This window comes from Desmodus rotundus, chromosome 10 (assembly GCF_022682495.2).
Source record: "Desmodus rotundus isolate HL8 chromosome 10, HLdesRot8A.1, whole genome shotgun sequence".
Taxonomy (NCBI): domain Eukaryota; kingdom Metazoa; phylum Chordata; class Mammalia; order Chiroptera; family Phyllostomidae; genus Desmodus; species Desmodus rotundus.
Genome location: NC_071396.1, coordinates 26,761,974 through 26,779,037, shown reverse-complemented (window position 1 = coordinate 26,779,037; position 17,064 = coordinate 26,761,974). Strand labels below are relative to the sequence as shown.

Genomic DNA, 17,064 nt, shown 5'->3' with positions numbered 1-17,064 from the left:
ATGGGCTGTTTTTAATTAATTTTTTTTTAAAGATTTTTAGGCAGAAGAGAAGGGAGGAAGAGAGGGAGAGAAACAGCAATGTGTGGTTGCCTCTCGCACGCCCCCTACAGGGGACCTGGCCCACAACCCAGGCATGTGCCCTGACTGGGAATCCAACCAGTGACCTTTTCCTTTGTGGGACGATGCTCCAACCAAGTGAGCCACCTGGCCAGGGCTGTACTCATGATTCTTAATAGGGTATGACCCCCCCATCCCCACCCCCAACTCGGGGACATGTCGCAATGTCTGGAGCCAGTTTTGACTGTCACACATAGCGGGCCAGAGGTCGGCTAGCGATGCTGCCGAACATCTTACCATGCACGCCGGACAGTCCCCTACAGAAAAGAGTTGTCTGGCCCCAAATGTCATGACCTGTTGAGAAACCCTGACCCACACCTGATGCATGGCAGGGACAAACAATTTGATGCAATGGTCCCAGACCCAGAAAGAGCAGGCTGGTGGGAAGGGGGCGGGGTGTGCGGAGCTACTTGCGTCCTGTGTTTATGCCCCTTAAACGTACCCCGTGCAGAGGAGGCTGTGGAGAATCAAAAGCACAAGGTGGTGAGTTGCGTGATGCCAGCCCGGTGTTTGCCGCACGCGCCCCAGGTCAAAGAGACCCCGGGTGCAGGGCTGGAGGCGGTGGGCGAGCTAGCGGGGAGGCGGCCCGCAGGCAGGCCGCTCCGGGCAGGGCTGTGAGCTCTGTCTTCCGGATGGGGTTTCTGATCAGGCTCAGCGTGCGCCATCTGGTGGTCACTCTCCGTGGCCGCAGCACGGCGTCCAGGATGAAAGTTTAGGGCTGGATGGAAGCGTCTCTCGCACGGTCACTGTTATCCTCCTAACCGAGACCCGAGCAAGCAATTAGGTTTACAGGTCTTAGTTCCTCAGGGAGAAGCGTCTCTACTTGCGGCTCCTCAAGCTACTGGCTACAAGCTACAAGCTACTACGCACGGGGGCCGGGAGGTCAAAGTCTGAAATCCAGTGGACTCAGTGGGGTGCCTTTAATTATTTCCCTGTCCCCAAATACAAGTGAGCCGGCGCAGCCGAGACAAGGGCTCGTGAGGATTCGGACCCTTCCGGAACGAGGTCTGGGGGCGGTCAACAACCTCTCCTGGCTTTGCCCCCCACCCTGCTTCCCCCAGGTAATGCCTGCGGGTGGTTTCTCTGCTCCTTTTTGGTGAGTTTCTGATGCCTGTCCAACCAGGACCCCAGATTAAATTCTCTCTGTTACAGTAACTGGTGTGATTTCTATTTTCCTAAGTGATACCCGGATCCCTTGATTTGGTGGGAATGGAGAGATGCTTCCTTTGAGTCCCTCGGTTTACAGAATATGCTGAAACTTTACAGAAACTTGGGGCCCGGGGAAGTGAGATGCTGTTGTCAAGGTCATTGCCATTCAGAGGGGCCAGATTTTCTGCCTCCTGATGCCAGGTTCCTGCCATGACCTCATCCAGCCTTTAAAGCACCTTTCAGAGCTTCGAAGGAGCAATCTGCCTTTTCTGCGGGGTCCTCTGCCTGTCCTGAAAGTACTAAGAACAGCATCACAATTTCCAGGGCTGAAGGCCAGCTGGGCCAGTCATGGGAGGTGGCAGATGGGCCATCATGCGGCACCCAGGACTGTGCGGAGGCCCGGGCCCCGGCCCCAGCAAGGCCCAGCGGGGCTGACTTACCCCACATCCTGTCGAGGAGAGGAAGACGACTGTGTTGACTCCCACCAGGCTCTGAGCTGCCCCTGCAGCCGGGGGTGCGGGCCGGGACATCAGGCAAACTGGAGCTGGAACCTGGGTTCCGCCACCTTCCTCCCCAAACTTGACTTTTCTCGTCTACATAATGGGGACCTCGATGTCTAAATCGCAGCGTTTTCGCATGGATTGAATTCCACAACACCCAGCACATGCCAGATGCAAGATGCCACATGTGGTAGGCAGTCACATTGTCCCCAGTGCCCAGCAGGGTGATGCCCCTCGGGAAGGTGCTCCGCACAGCTGGGACTGAGTCCTGGATGTGTCACCAGCTTGCGACAGGCCTGGGGCATGGATGACACCCTCAGCCCTCTGAGAGAGCCTCGTACCTCTGTCATGGGCGCGTGCATCTCCTCCACAGAAAAACCTGCACGAGTAAAAATCCACAGCCAATCCACACGTGAAAAGGCCAACCATTGCTTACAAACATGTTCATTTCTTTTTTTAAACAGTAAATTTTATTTATTTTTTGAAAGATTTTATGTACCTATTTTTAGAGAGGGGAAGAGAGAGAGAAAGAGAGGGAGAGAAACACCAGTGTGTGGCTGCCTCTCCTGCGCCCCCTATGGGGGATCTGGTCCACAACCCAGGCATGTGTCCTGACTGGGAATCGAACCAGCAACCCTTTGGTTCACAGGCCAGCACTCCATCCACTGAGCCACAGCAGCCAGGGCCAGACATGTTAATTTCATCACAGTTTCCTGATGGGTCGAGTGACAGAGAAGCGAAGTCCCACGGATGATGGAGCTATTTGGACTTGAAATCCTCTTGCATAAAAGAAAGAAATGCAATACAGTTCTTCTATACATCATTCAGCCGTCATTCCTGGAAGTCCTCCCGCACGTAAGCGATGCTACATATTGCAAACATTGGCTTAGTGCTGTAGCACGTTACAACCACCACAGACAGGTTTCGCAACGGGCTCCTCCTCCAAGGTCGGGGTAGGGGGAGTATTTGCACCGAGTCAGAACAGAAAAGGACTTTTGATTTATGACCCTCTTTGCCTACAGGTTCTCCTCGGTCCACTATCATCAAGTAAATTAGGACACAAAGCAACGTATACATGTATCATCCCCAAAGCAGCCAAATGAACCAATAAAAGAAAAAGAAAGGGAACAGAGTAACAACAGTCATCCACTCCCAAAGGCCAAATGCCTGTAACAAAGTTAATACATCCCCACGACCAAAGTTACAAGGCAACTCACAGCCCAGGCCGGGTAGCTTACTCGGTTGGATGTGGTTTCGCAAAGCACAAGGTTGCTGATTCCATTCCCAGTCAGGGCACATGCCTGAGTTGCGGGTTCGATCCCAGGTGAAGGTGCATACAGGAGGCAACTGATGTTTCTCTCTCACATCGATGTTTCTCTCTCTCTCCCTCCCTTCCCCTCTCTCTAAAAATAAATAAATAAAATCTTTTAAAAAACTATAGGCAAAGTGTATCATTTTATATATACATATTAGGGATTCATGGAAAACTTTTTTCCTATTTTTGAAGAAATGCCTATTTAAATCCTTTGCCATTTAAATTTTTTATTATTCTTTTCCTTTTTTTTTTTTTTTTTTTTTACAGGAATAAAACCGTGAAAAGGCCAATTTGAACACATGGGTTGGCTCGGTGAACAGCAACTGCAACCTTGCGGGCCGAGCCTGGAGGGAACTCCATGCTTCTGTGCTGGGCCCTGGCGTGAGTGTGTCAGGCTGGATCTTCCAGTGATGTGTGTTCACGCCGCACAGATGACACACCCAGTTGTCCCCCCGGGTCCGTGCGGGCTGTCTCCCCCTCTCTCCTCTGCTGGGTGCAGAGTGGGAGCAAAGGCTTGTTTGGGGGACTGAAGCCCCCCGCCATGTACCTGCTAACAGAGTATTTTGGACGCTGCTTGGAGCTGGCAGACAATCTTCCAAAGAATGTGCCCTGGAAGCCCTCCATGCAGCCTGGGGGGCGCCTCCTGGGTCGAACGGGGCGCCCTCACCATCCTGCCTGCAGCGATGACCCTGCCTGGCCTGCCCCGGGTCGGCACAGCTCTGAAACATGCTGTGTGCCAACAGAACTGGCGCTGTGGCCTGGGTGTGGGGAGGGGAGGACGCGGATGAACCGGGAAGGAAGCAGAGTGTCTGTCCCTCACTGCCCTGGACAGCACATCAGAACCAGCCACTCCGAGCAGAAAGGACAGTTTACAGTCAAGCCTGAACGGGAAGGTGGTACTCAGAGACTCCACAGACCCACCACGTTAAGGCTTTCTGGAAGGAGGAGGGGCTGCTTCCTGGTGCCAAGAGTGCCGCCACCTCTTCTGGGCCTTGTCCCCAGCGTGCCCGCCCTCAGGAAGATGGGGGGAACGCCTGAAGAACCCTATTTGTGCAAGTCCACACCACGATGAGGAAGAAGGGAGCCCATCACAAAGGAAGAAGTCCCGAGTGTGGGTGGCCGCCGTCCCTTCGAACTGCAGGGGTCCCTCGTAAACACGATACACCGAGAGTGGAAACCTTTTCCTCCCTCGCACAAATTTCCCACCATCGGCAGCTACAGCCCTTTTTTCTGAACTAATAAGAGATATACAGGGTGGGCAAAAGTACGTTTACAGCTGTGAGTACACGAAAGAGTTTATTCTTGTATTATTATTTATTATTGTATTATTTTCCATATGAACAACTGTAATCCTGCTTTTGCTGCGCCCAGTATGTGGTCCGTTACGTTTCGTTTTGTGAAGTTGCTTGAAAAATAATCTTGTGGATGCCTGGTGGCAGGGGGGAGGGGCGGTGGAGGGTAGTGAGGGCCAGGTATCTAGGGTCCCCCCTGAAGAACCACGGTGGGAGAGGCACTGAAGACGTTCACACCCAGAGGTGTGTCCCTTGGGGTGTGGAGAGCCCTGTTGTGGCCACCAGAATTAGTAAGTTCAATCACTTTGGAAAACATCGACTTTGTAAGTGAACAGTTTCAAACATTTCAGAGCCCCTCCGGTGCTACCAAGTAAGGTAAAGTCCACAGTACCTCGGTGGATATAAAGCATTCATTGACGAGGAAAAGGTGTAGCACCAAAACCCGTGACTGATAAAAAAAATCGCACTCTCCATGAAGAAAGAAAACACACTTACACGTTCTCGCATTCCAGGGGGATCTGAACAAATAGCAAAAAGCATGTAAACCCCACGAGCCTGCAAAGCAGCCCCTCCCACCCAAAAGTCACCTTTCCGAGGGGACAGCTCTGTGACAAGGTCAGGGCACAAAGTAGTGCTCTGTGGCATCTTCTGAAAATAATAGAAAAATAATTTCTATAGTACAGCTTCAACTTGGCTTGTAAAATTTCAACGTAACAGCATAAAATCTAGAGACTGCAAACACTTAGAAACACCTTTCTCTAACAATATAGAATAAATCATATACCCAGGGAATGCCTATGCAGGAAACGCGAACTAAGTTATGGAGGTAACCTCCACTCGGGGTTAGAAGTCCCTGGGCTCCTTCGGCAACTTGCTGTCGCCCTTGGAGATATCCGACCTTCCTGGACAGGGACGTTTGGCCAGGTCGGATTTCGGAAAGGTCGGCCACCTGCAGGGCTGGCCACCCGGCGTATGTGGCAGAAGGCGAGGCTCATGGCCTTTCTAGAATTGGGACTGGTCTCCTTCCTGTTCTCCAGCGCCCATAATCTGCTTCCTCTTCCCCGCTCCACAAAGGGTCCCCAAGTCACAGAAGGACATCAGGGGACCTCTTGGCCCACATGTAAACCACGCAGTTTCTACTAATTCCTGCCCAGCCTGATAACTGATGTGGTCCAGGACACCCCTGACCAGGGACCAGTCCACAGGGGGCTTCCGAGCCACGCGGAGGGGGCTATTCCAGCAGGGGATGCGTGGCCCTATCATAACCGCGGGCTCTCTCACGCCTTAATACTGGTTGGAGGGAGGACAGAGCCAGACCTCTAACAAAAGGAAACAGTGCTTGTAAACAAGTGCACCGAGTCCTCGGGTGTCAGCCAGGAGCAGCACCCAGGGGTGCCCTGGTACGTGCAGCCAACTGGGGACCGTGCTGAGAAGTCAGGGGCCTTCCATGGGGTGGGAGGAGACTGTGGATGGGAGGGGCCCATGTGGTGGGAGGAGCCTGAAGGGTGGGCGGAGCCATGTAGTGGGAGGGGTCCACACAGCAGGCGGAGCCTATGGGGTGTCCGGTGGCTGCTTCTCAGGCTCTTATTTACAGCACACCTGTAAGACCAGGTTGGAGTGGAGGTGACATTGACATTCAAGGCGATAGGCCAGGTGACCATTATTTGCTGACATCACCTGCCTGATTTTGAAGGCTCTCCTCTCTTATTACATTGGACGGATTTTATTCTCAGTTTACCTGCTTAAAAAGCCTTTTTTTCTTTTCTTTTCTTTTTTTTTTAGCACGAGAAAGATAACTATTTGCACAGCTAGTTTTGGGAATTTCTGGTTGGCTGTTTTTACATTTAAAACATTTAAAAACAAGCAAGAATTTATTCTACGCCTCCTTGGCTTTGTGTGCGGACGGGTCTGGCCCGGGAATGCGCAGTAACCCGCTGCGAGGTCGGCGTCTAGGGCCCTCGAGGACTGAGGGGTGTCGGCAGCGTCTGCATGCGAAGCAGCACTGCCTGTAGCCCTACAGCTTTGGGTGGCAAAGCGCGAGGCGACCAGTCAGTCCCCAAAGCTGTGCCACCGACCCTCTCGATGAGAGATTTTTTAAAAACGACTTTTTTTTGTTGTTCTGCATAACAAAAGAAACCCTGGTGGTGGAACCAGGGACGTGCATGTTGGTAATTACCACACATAGGAAGTGTCGTTTGGCATGAAAAATAAACCTTCCAAACCGTTTCTTAAGAGATTCTATTTCTTAAATAATTTTGCTTGATTTCAGGAAGTGCTTATGCAAAACGGGAATGAATCACCGAAAAACGCCATGTGCTGTGGAATGATTAAGAAACAAAAAGCAATTACTCACAGGAGATACTCAAATTAGTTTATTATAATTTTTCAAACACGTAAAAAAATCCCCCCATGTGTGTATATATATATATATATTATAATAATTATTATTTTTTGCTGCTATTTATGTCCCGGGAGGGAGCATCCTTTCTGGAGGAGAAGCTGGCTCCAGTGACGAGAGAGATGGTTTGCCTGCGGCCCTTCCTGGGGGCGTGCACTCAGCGGAGCTGGGCGCTTCCTCCTGTTTTGGCTCCTCAAGGGCTCTCCTCCCGGGGTTTAGGTTACTCTTTTGCTAGCGAGGATTCCCCCCATCTTCTCTGCATTCCTTGGAAACAAGAGCGCTCCTCAGCGAGGCGGGGTTAACTCCTCAGCGCCCTTGACCCAGAACCGTGATCTCCGGAGGTAATCTTGGAAAGAAGAGGCTGCATATTGCTGCGCAAAATGGGGTGACTAAGGACACATTTTGTTTTTCCTCGAGAAACGTAGGAGGCACCGAAAAAAGGGACCGCTCAGGGACGGGGGCTGCCCGCTCAGTGTGTGATGGGGCCATGGGCAGGGTGGTCCCTGGCCTGCAGAGGGGACCGCCGATGGGAGTGGCGCCCCTGTACCTGGCTCAACCCGGATAGATGCGGGTGGGGTCGGGGTGGGCTTCCTTCCCTTCGGAAAGAGGTGCAGCTGGGTTTCGAAGCAGCCTAGTGGGGGCTGGTCACTTACACAGTGAACAAAGGGTCAATTCCTCGCCTCTCTCCGAGGGTGGGGGGGGGCACCGGTCACCTCTTCCTGGGGCCCCTGCGGCGACAGTCCACGGTCTTAAGTGCCTTCAAAGGAGAAGTGTGAGCAGGCTGGCATCTTTGCTCGTACAGGGGCAGCTCCAAGTAGCGAGTCCAGGACCTTGCTGTTTGGGCCCAAGATGTCTTTGGAAAGCTCCTGTCACTTGAGCTGCCCCGCACCGGGGCGGTCGCTACACCTCACTGCGCCCTACGAGGTAGGTTGTCCGGTGCCCGGCCTACCGACGCCCGCGGCTTGGATGGCAGTGTGAGAGTCGCTCGCGCCCGGGAGTGGGGGGGGGCTGTGGGAGGAGGCTTTGCATATGAGATGGAGCCTTGTGTGTTCCTAACGGGCCTCAGGGACCAACAGGGCGTCAATGGGAGGCCACGTGCCTCCTCTCCTGCAGGGACCCGGGAGGGGAAGCAGGTGGTGCCCACAGCAGAGGGGCCGCCGCAGTCCCAGGGCCGAGCGCGCCTTTGCTTCTGAGTCCTGGGTGGTACCGAGCGCCCACGTGTGACCGCTGCATGGAAGAGGTCAGTCGCTGGGTTAGGGGGGAGAAAAAAAAAAAAGCATGTAAAACACTCCCTTCTAAAAACAAAGGGCTGCAAATTTCTTTATTTCGGAACAAAAATACTCTTGCAATGGCTATGAGTTTCCACGGAACGAGGCAGACGCTAGCTGGCACAGCCACTGCCGACGGTATGACTTGTTTCCTCTCCTTCTACTACCTGAGTGGCGTCAGTGTACAGGCACCAGTAGGAACGTCTGACCACACACGCACACGGCACTGACACAGGGTCGCCGGCCTTCGGGGTGACCAGGGCACGTAAAAAAAGACACCGACAGAATGGAAAGCAGTCCTTTCCCGGGCGAGCCGCCGGGCGCGCGCTCAGGGCCGGGCCCCGCGCGCCTCGCGCCGCCGCCGCAGCTCCTCGCGGTAGCAGTAGGAACAGAAGTGCTCCGTCTCGGCGCGCCCGTAGAAGGCGCAGTTCTCGCGCTGGCAGCGCCGCTGCGCGGGGCCCGGCCCGCCGCGGCCACACTCACCGTTCCAGCGCGCGGCCGGCGCGTCGGCGTCGGCGAACTCCAGGCCGTCGCGCGCGGCCCCGAAGCCGTTGGTGTAGGTCTGCGACTTGGGCTCGGCCGCGCCGGCCGCCCCCGCCGCGCTCGCCAGGGCCCCGGGCACGGCGCGCGCCAGCGACTCCACCGTGTTGACCGTGCGCAGGGCGGCGGCGCGCGCCGGGCTGTAGCTTTGCGACGACAGCGAGCGGTTCTGCTGCGGGTACGTGGCGCACGGCCGCAGCGCGCCCACGGCCGGAGCGCACGCCTCGTCCCGCGCGCCCGCCGTCTGCACGTGGATGACACTCTGGCGCGCCGGGGGGCTGCGCCCGGGGGCCGGTCCGCTGGCACCAGCGCGCCGCGCGCCCCCGCCGCCGGGGCCCGGGGAGGCCGAGCCGCCCGCCGCCGCCCGCGCCGCCCGCGTGCCCGCCGCCGGACCCGGGCTCGGGCGCTCTTTGAACTTGAGCACCAGCTGCGTGGGCGGCCCGGCCGGAGGGCCCGGCGAGGCGCGCTCGGAGCCCGGCGCGCCCTCGGCCTCGGGCCTGCGCGGCGGCCGCTTGGCCGTGGCGGCGGCGGCAGCAGCGGCGGTGGCGGCGTCGCGGCGCCGCTGCTCCTGCTCGGCGCTGAAGCGCTCCTGCGCGCTGGTCAGATAGTAGCCGATCATCTCCTCGTGGAACTGGTGCCGGTGGCTGGTGAGCAGCAGGCCGGCGAAGATGAACTTGCGCTCGCCCTGCATGGCGGCGCGCAGGATGTTGAGGCTCAGCTTCACGTCCGTGCTGTATTTCCAGGAGTCGCCCCGCGGCCCGCCGCCCTTGTCCGCCGGCGACGCGCCCACCGCCTTGTCCGTGGGCGAAGGCGTGGTCTTCTCCGATGGCGACGTGCTCGCAGACGCGCCCGACTCCTCTTTGCTGCCCTTGCGCGACTTGGCCTTCTTGTCCTTGGCGCGCTCGGGCGCGTCGCCGTTCTTGCCGTTGGCGGAGTTGGCGCGGCCCATCTTGCCGTGCACCAGGCCTCCCAGGCCGCCCATGTTTTTCTTCAGCTTGATGCCCAACGTCTTGCTGAAGCTGCCCAGCTTGTTGGCCACGGAGTCCGCGCGCGTCTTGTCCTTCTCCTTGCGCTGCTTCTCCTTGTCCTTGTCCTTGCCGCTCCTGCCATTGTTGCTGTTGGAATTGCCGCACACCGAGTCGCGGTCCGAGTCCAGGGAGTCGGCCAGGGACTGCGCGTCCTCCCCCGCGGAGGCCGTTGGGGACTCTGGCTGTGCCAGAGGGGCCTGTGGGGGCACAGGGAGGACGGGGCGGGAGGCAGGTCAGAGAGGAGCTGTCCCCACCTGGGGCCCGCGAAGACACACCCTACCCCTGCCCCACGCCGCTCTGCTGCGGCCCTCCGCTGTCTGTCCCAGTCCCGATGGCCTCTTGGGTGGACTCAGGCTGCTGGTAGCCTGGAAGCCCGGGCCAGGTGCTTTGGACAAGGTATCCCCCTGGTTTCGACCCTCAGAGCCTCTGCACGCTTGAGACAGGATTCCCAGCCCAGACTCTGGCCTTGCAGCCCTGGCGAGCCTGCTGCCCCGCCAGACACAGAGGCACCAGGTCCCAGGGCGGCCTCTTTGTACAGACAGAGGCCTTGCTGCGAGGGCCACACGTCACCTGCACCTGTGGGCGTCTCTCACACAAAGACATCTTTGCTGTTCACTCCAGGCAGGGAACAGACACCTTGCCCTCAGAACCTCATTCTCTGGAGGGAACAAACGTCCCCTCCACTCAGCAATGCCCATTGGCTTCAGGAGTCCTTTCTCAGGTGGGCAAAGTGGAGAGCTAAGTTGAAAAGGATTTTGAAATAGGACCTGGGCTCCATAGGGAAGATGTTACCATTCCCCGAAAAGGTCCTGGGTGTGGCCAGGCTCAGAGCAGGGGGGAAGCATCCCCATGGGGACCCTGGAGGAGGCCCACTGGCAGCCAGCGTGTGGACACATGGCCGGACCAGAGCCCGGGGTAGGTGAGAGCCTGGGAAAGGAGGGGAGAGGGCGCTGGGGACTGGCGGCACCCCCCACTGGCTTTCAGAGTCTCCTTCCTGGGTGAGGGGGGAATTCTGCGGGAGCATCGCTGGGTGAAGACCTCACGCCAGCAGGTGGGTGTGCAGGACCCGGTGCCCCTGGCTTTCCTGGCTCTGGGGATGGGAGAAGGGCCATCGCTCCCCACTTTATTTTTGCTCCCCCTCACAAAGCAGGTCCAAGACGGGGGTGACCCTCCTGCAGCCAGGTCGCTGAGAGTGAGGGCAGTGGAGCCAGCCCTCACGGCTCCCCTCCCATCCTGTCTAGGGCCTGGAAGTGGCTGGAGGTCTCACTGGGAGGGTAGAAGGGTGGGGTGGAGATGCGGGGGTGGGAAGGGGGTGCTTAGTGCCGGTGGCGCACACTGGGGGCTCAGCGAGTAAGGCACCCTGGCCCAAGTGCCCGAGGGCTGTAAGGGCCAATACTGTCTGTCCCAGGCCCCACATCTGACATCTGACGTCACCAAGGCCTGGCCGGGGCCCTACTCACTGCAGAAGGGACCTGGGCCATAGCCCAAGGGCTGCTTGATTCTGGGTCTAGAGCCGCTGCCTTCAGCCCCTCCTCCTGGGTGCTGCTGGGAGGGAACTTCCACAGCCCGGGGCGGGGAGGGGAGAGACTGCCGGCACCTGCAGGGCAGGCACTGGCCGCCACTTGCGCCATCGGTGCCGTGGGGCACCCGCACCGCCTCCACAGGTGAAGGCTGAAGTATGGAAGCGCCGGGTCTGGCTCCGCCTTCAACATCGGCCCCACTTTGCGGCCAAGTACACCGATGTCTGGGGAGGGCCCATGGTTTGTAAGCTTTCACATTAAAAAAACAAAACAAAACAACTCCCTTTCCCTGGGAATTCACCACTGAGCGGACCAAACGACCGTCAGTTCTTTGCATCGGGAAGCAGGGGCGCGGTGGAGGGGCGCCCAGGGCCGCAGCGCCGGCCCCCTGGCTTTTCCAGGGACCCGCACGCGGCTCACAACTAACTGCGCGGCGGCGGCGGCGGCGCCCCAGGCTGCTCGGATCTCCGCGGGGATCGTTTGTGCTCCTGACTCGTCTATGGTTTGTTTCCAGAGCGGGCGCGCTTACTCCTCTCCCGGAGAAAACGGGGGGCAACACAGCCCCCGGCAGGCGTGTGAGCCCGCGCGCACACAGGCGCGGGGACCCTGGGGCTTCGTCCCGCCGGAGCCTCGGGGCCCGGCTGCGTGCAGGGCTGGGACCCGGGTGGGGGAGCTGGGTCCCCGCGTTTGGGGCGGGCGCGCGGTCGCGTTCCGGGGCGCCAGTCTCACCCGGGTCTCCGAGGGGATCCGAATCCACGTCACATTCATGTAGCTGTGCAGGAGGTTCAGCTTGGCTTCCAGCGACAGGATGAGGCTGGCGAGAGAAGACGCCGGTGAAGCCCGCCCGCCCTCGGGCTCGCCAGCTGTCGGGACAGGGGCGGGCGCTGGGGGAGGGGAGGCAGGGCAGGGGCTTACTGGGCCAGCCGGGCGTTGTCCTTATCGTCTTTCCCCCACTCCCAGTCCTTCCCGGGGTCCACCGCGAAGTGCAGGGGCAGCAGCTTGTGCTCGGAATCCGTCAGCGGGATCACGGCTGGAACAGAAGAGACGGTCGTGGTGCCAGGTGGCCCACGGCGATCCGTTCCGAGCAGCCCCGGGGGGAGGGGAGCAGGGGGGGACTCCAAGGCCAGGTGTCTCCGTGGGTAAGGAAAGCCACGGTGACCCGCGGGACACCTGCGCGGGGCAGATCGTGGGGACTACAGAGCCCCCGCGCTGGCTCCCTGGCTTTTCCGGGGTCGCACGCGGCTGGTAATTAATTCCGCTGCCCGGGGGCACAGGGTGCTCGGATCTCCGCGGAGGTAGTTTGTGGTGCGACGTGCCCACGGTTTGTTTTCCGAGTGGGAGTGTTTATTCCTCTGCCGGGGGGAACCGGGAACAAAAAGAATCCCTTAGCAGGGTATCAAACCCCTTCCACAGACACGCAGGTGGCACTAGGGAGGGAGATTTTGTGACTCATGGGGGATTTGGAGGGGAATCGCAGCCAGGCCCAGGACTCTGCGGATGATTTGGGTCTGTCCGCAGATAGGAAAACGCTGTTACTGTTTCTGCTCCTTCTGGGGAAAGGCCCCGGGGGGCTCAGCGCACTGTGCAAGGCCGTGGAGCAGGTCAGGGTGGCCTGGGGCCCGGCCCTTCCCTTTCCTCCCAGAGAAGGTCCCAGGCTGTCGGCACACCTCGTGTGTGGCTCCCTTCACATCTGCCTCAGTGCCAGGCTGCCGTGCTGGCTGCCCACAGAGAGCTCCAGGCCGTGGGCCCAGGGCCCCAGCCTGCAGGGGGCTCACGTGGGATGTTGGCACAGGATGAGCTGGGACAGGCACGTCACCACGTGTCAGGGAACAGCAGCAGGCTGTGGGAGGCTGGCCTGGGAGGGGACTTGGACTGGGGTGACAGGCAGGTGGAGACTGAAGTGAAGAGAGACGGGATGTGGGGGCCCGGGGGATCGATTCATCACAAACCCTCCTGAGCGGCACCGAAGCTGGGGTGAGTGTTGACCCCCCGGGAAAGGCTGGGGTGGAGTGGGGTGCACGCAGCTTCGCCTGGGATCTGCTAGGAGCTTCGGAGCAGCTGCGGGGCCAGTGAGCGCCGCTGCCTGGTCACACACACTCCCGTCGTCACGGAGCAGGGACGGGGATCAGAGCAGGAAGTTGGGCAGACAGCACCCTCGCCCTTGCCCCTGGCTCCACTGCGGGCCCGGGCCCGCTATGAGTAGCACAGCCAGGGGCTGGGGCGGGGCCAGCTGCGGCTCCAGCAGGAGAGGGCTTCCTGGCTCCGGGTCTGTGTGTCTGCCTGGTGGGGCCCCTCGCCACAGGGGGCCCGCCCGGGTGCAGGCAGAAATCCGGGGCACCCACACGTGGTGCAGCCGGTTGCGCTGGGGCCTCCACCCAGCTCTCACTCTGCTGCCCCACCCGCCTGGGAGGCAGGTGCAGCTGGCCGCCCGGCACAGAAGGGAAGCAGGCTGAGACCGCCAGTCCTGGGCTGAGGCTGTTCCTCCCTCGCCCTGCTCCAGGGCAAAGCACTGCACAGGAGGGCCCCTCTCCTACTCTCCCCTGGCAGCCAGACGTGGAGGCCGGGGCCAGGCACACCGTGCTTCCTGCAGGCCGCTTTCCTTTGGCACCAGGAGCCTGTGGGGCCTGGGAGCCCCCCACGCTCCACTCCTGCCCGGGCTTGCCTCCTTCTCCTCCTCCTCACTCCGCTCCCTTCAGGGGCTGGCCCTGAGCCAGGGGCCACTCCCCTTCACTTGACTGGGGCAAGGGTGTGGGGGGGCAAGAACAAAAGGCAAACAAACAGAATGGAAGTCTGAACACCCCTTCAATTCCCATCAAATGGACTCAACGCTGCCCCCTGGTGTTGCTGAGGAGGACGTGGGAGCGCGAGTTGCCTGCACCCCCACCCTGCCACCCATGAACCGGAAACAGCTTTGCTTGGGTCTTCCCTGTTCAATCCGGCCAGGCTGGGCAGCGCCGGGCTCTGGCTGGGAGGCCAGGGGCGGCTCCGGCTGCCTTGATTTGGCCGCCACACACGGGTACCCTGCCTGGGTGCAGGCTGGCTCTGGACTGGCCTCCCAGGACCGTCCCCGTGGCTCCACGCATGGCCTTGTCATCGGGTGGGGGGCGGGGTTTAGGCCTGGCTCCCCACCCTCAGGCGGGGTTAAGGGCCATAGAGGTCTCCTCCCTGGGCACTGGCTAGCACAGCTCAGCTCCCCAGAAGCCTCGGCAAAGGTTCTGATGCCTGCCCCCTGCCCAAGACGGGCAGACAGACCAGTGTCCGGGAAAAAGGTCCAAGGATTAGGTACACTGTACGCAAACATCCCTCTGCTTCTTAAAAGCAGGACAATCTGGAAGCAGTTGTTCTAGAAGAATAATCTGTTCGAAGTGGTTTCTGTGGGTGCACCCTGGGTGTTTGGGCCTGGCTGTCCACCCCCTTGCCAGGGAAGAGGTCGGCCGCCCCCAGCATGGAGGGTGAAAGAGGTGCCCCCTGGGGCGTGAGCAGAGGTGCTATGTGACGTGGTTAGGGGTGGGCGGCCTCCCTCTCCCCCCACTGTGTGCCTGCTGAGGATGGCAGGGGTGGGCTCCTGACCCCTCCCTCGGAGGAGATGAATCCCTCAGTCTCACCTCCCTACCACGGCCTCCTGGACTGCCCCCCCCCCACCGAGCAGAAGATCGGGGTCACCCGAAGGGGCCAGACCCTGACAACCTAGTGGGGCCCGGCAGCCTCTCAGCCTGGATCTTAGGGAGGGGAAGGCCGGGTGCTGAGCGAGGCCCGCAGGAGAAACGCCCAGGGGCTAAAGGCAGGCGTTTTCTCTGCAGAGGGTGCAGCTGCGGTCCCTGCGGAGGGCTGGGGCCGCAGGATACACCAGGAAGGCTTCCAGAACAGTCCTTCCCACCAGCAACAGTGGCCATGGGTGCCTCTGCCTCTCCCATCACACACCCACTCTTCCCCACGGGAAACCCGGCCTACCGGTGAGAGGTGAGGCTGTGGCTCGTCCTCTGCTGGCAAAACTTGGGCATAGCAAATGCCCTTCCAAATATGATTGCAAACTTTTCAGTTTCAGTATGGTTGGTATACCATCTTATATTGGCTATATTAGTTTCATTTTTTTAGGGAGGGGGAGTGAGGGAGAGAGAGAGGGGGAGAAACATCAATGTGAGAGGGAAATATCACTCAGTTGTTACAGATCAAACCTGCAACCCAGCCATGTGCCCTGAACAGGAATTGAACCCACAACCTTTCGGTTTATGGGATGATGCTCCAACCAATTGAGCCACACTGGCCAGGAAAGGCTCTTTTTTTTTTTTTTTTTTTTTTTTTAAATTTTGGAAAGGCTCCTATCTTTTAACCAGGAAATATACAGGCCCTTCTGAATCTAGTCTGGACGTATTTCAAGTGCTCATTTCCCAGACAAAAGTGGAGATTTCTGGTTTCTGCTTGGGATGTGACCAGCTGGGAGAACACTGAACTGTCATTACAACATCCAGCAAGAAGCCAGAGGACCTGCACATTCTCGAGTCCCTGGAGAGAGTGCTGATGCCACAGGAAGCCGGCAGCCCGTACGCTAAGGGAAGAGGCACCTCCAAAGAGAGAGGGGAGTGACCTCAGTCGGGGTGGGCTCGGCGGAGCGCCAGTGAAAACTCAGCTCAAATTGTTACCAAATTGGCAAAGAATGAGCATAGCCCAGTGAGAGGACACAGGCCGGGACAGAATGCTACCAGGAGAAACTCCAAGGGTTAATTTTAAGTGTCCCCTTGCCTGGCCTAAGGGACGCCCAGGTAGCTGGTTGCCTGGAGGGACCATTCTGGGGCGGTCACTTTATAATTAAGTGGTGAGGTCCTTGAGCATGTCAAATGAGAAGTGACCCCTTGGGGACACTGGGCAGGCAGGAAGGAAAGGGGCAGAAGCGGGGACAGGGAAGGGTGAGGGGAACAAAGAGGAGGGCTCCACACCCAGGTAGTAGGTGCTGCGCCTGCTGACAGACAGACGGACAGGCTGGGAGGTCACAGGGCGATGCGCTTGCTCACACACGCCAGCCACACCCCTCAGCAGCCTCCCGCTCAGGCCCGCTCTGCCACCGGGTACCAGGCTCCAGACATCACGTGCAGCCTCCTCAACTACCGCTAAGCTGCTTCTCTGTTGCGTCTGTCTGTCTGTTCTTCTGAATTGGAAAAATCGCTCCCCTCCTGAATGGAGCTCATGGCTACCTGGGGTAGCGCATCCTGCCCAGTACAGGGGTGGCCTGTGTCCCCCTCAAGGGGGTAAGGCTCCCCCCAAGGCTGACATCTTTGGGTCCCTCAAACCCCGACGCAAAGGCGTTTAACACACAATCACTGAGCCGATCCTTACCCCTCCCCCACCCATGAACATTGTTATTTTCAGTGACATTTACGCACATCTATGATAGTTTTATGGACAACTCATCACTGCTGAGTGCGCGTGCGCGTGGCGTGCTTCCCAGGAAGGCTCCCTGTCTGCTCTCCGCCCCTGCTGTGCCCCCCTCCCCCGCCCCCCAGCATCGTCCACCTCCCGCTGCGGAGGTGGAGGGTGTCGTACCTTGCTCTCTTTGCTGGTCTCTCTGCTCCATGGACACGAGGGCAGAGAAGTGCGCTTGGTCGTAGGCGAGAACCAGAGGCGAGCAGTGGCACCTGTTGGGAGGCACCTCCAAGGGCAGGTAAATCCCCCCGAACGGGATGGGTGCGAAGGCTGCAGAGACAAACAAGGGCGAGGGCGCGTGGAGCTGGAGGGGCGAGGCGGACCCCGCTCCTCCCAGGCCCTATGGGGGTGGGGGGAGCTTCAGCTTCCTATCTGTCAGGCGGGAGAGCAGTGGCCACCTCCAGGGTGGGCTGTGGTGAGCGCGGAGGGAGAGGCCTGCGCAAAGGGGCTGTGGAAGCGGGTGCTGGGGGCAGCCCTGCCTGCCCTTTCCGCCCCAGCGCTGCCCGCTGACCGCTCGCT

The 17,064-nt window shown here is 59.1% G+C and overlaps 1 protein-coding gene across 1 annotated transcript in view; it reads right to left on the bottom strand.

The window, feature by feature from the left end:
• Positions 1 to 7,793: 7,793 nt before the first annotated feature.
• OTUD7A (OTU deubiquitinase 7A) overlaps positions 7,794 to 17,064 on the bottom strand; it is a 103,987-nt gene continuing 94,716 nt past the window's right edge. The window contains exons 11-14 of the mRNA XM_053912946.1: positions 16,666 to 16,815; positions 12,043 to 12,157; positions 11,857 to 11,941; positions 7,794 to 9,804 (exon numbers count right to left, since the gene is read on the bottom strand). Coding sequence (XP_053768921.1) covers positions 8,368 to 9,804; positions 11,857 to 11,941; positions 12,043 to 12,157; positions 16,666 to 16,815 — 1,787 coding nt within the window. The 3' untranslated portion in view covers positions 7,794 to 8,367. The remainder of the gene's footprint in view (positions 9,805 to 11,856; positions 11,942 to 12,042; positions 12,158 to 16,665; positions 16,816 to 17,064) is intronic.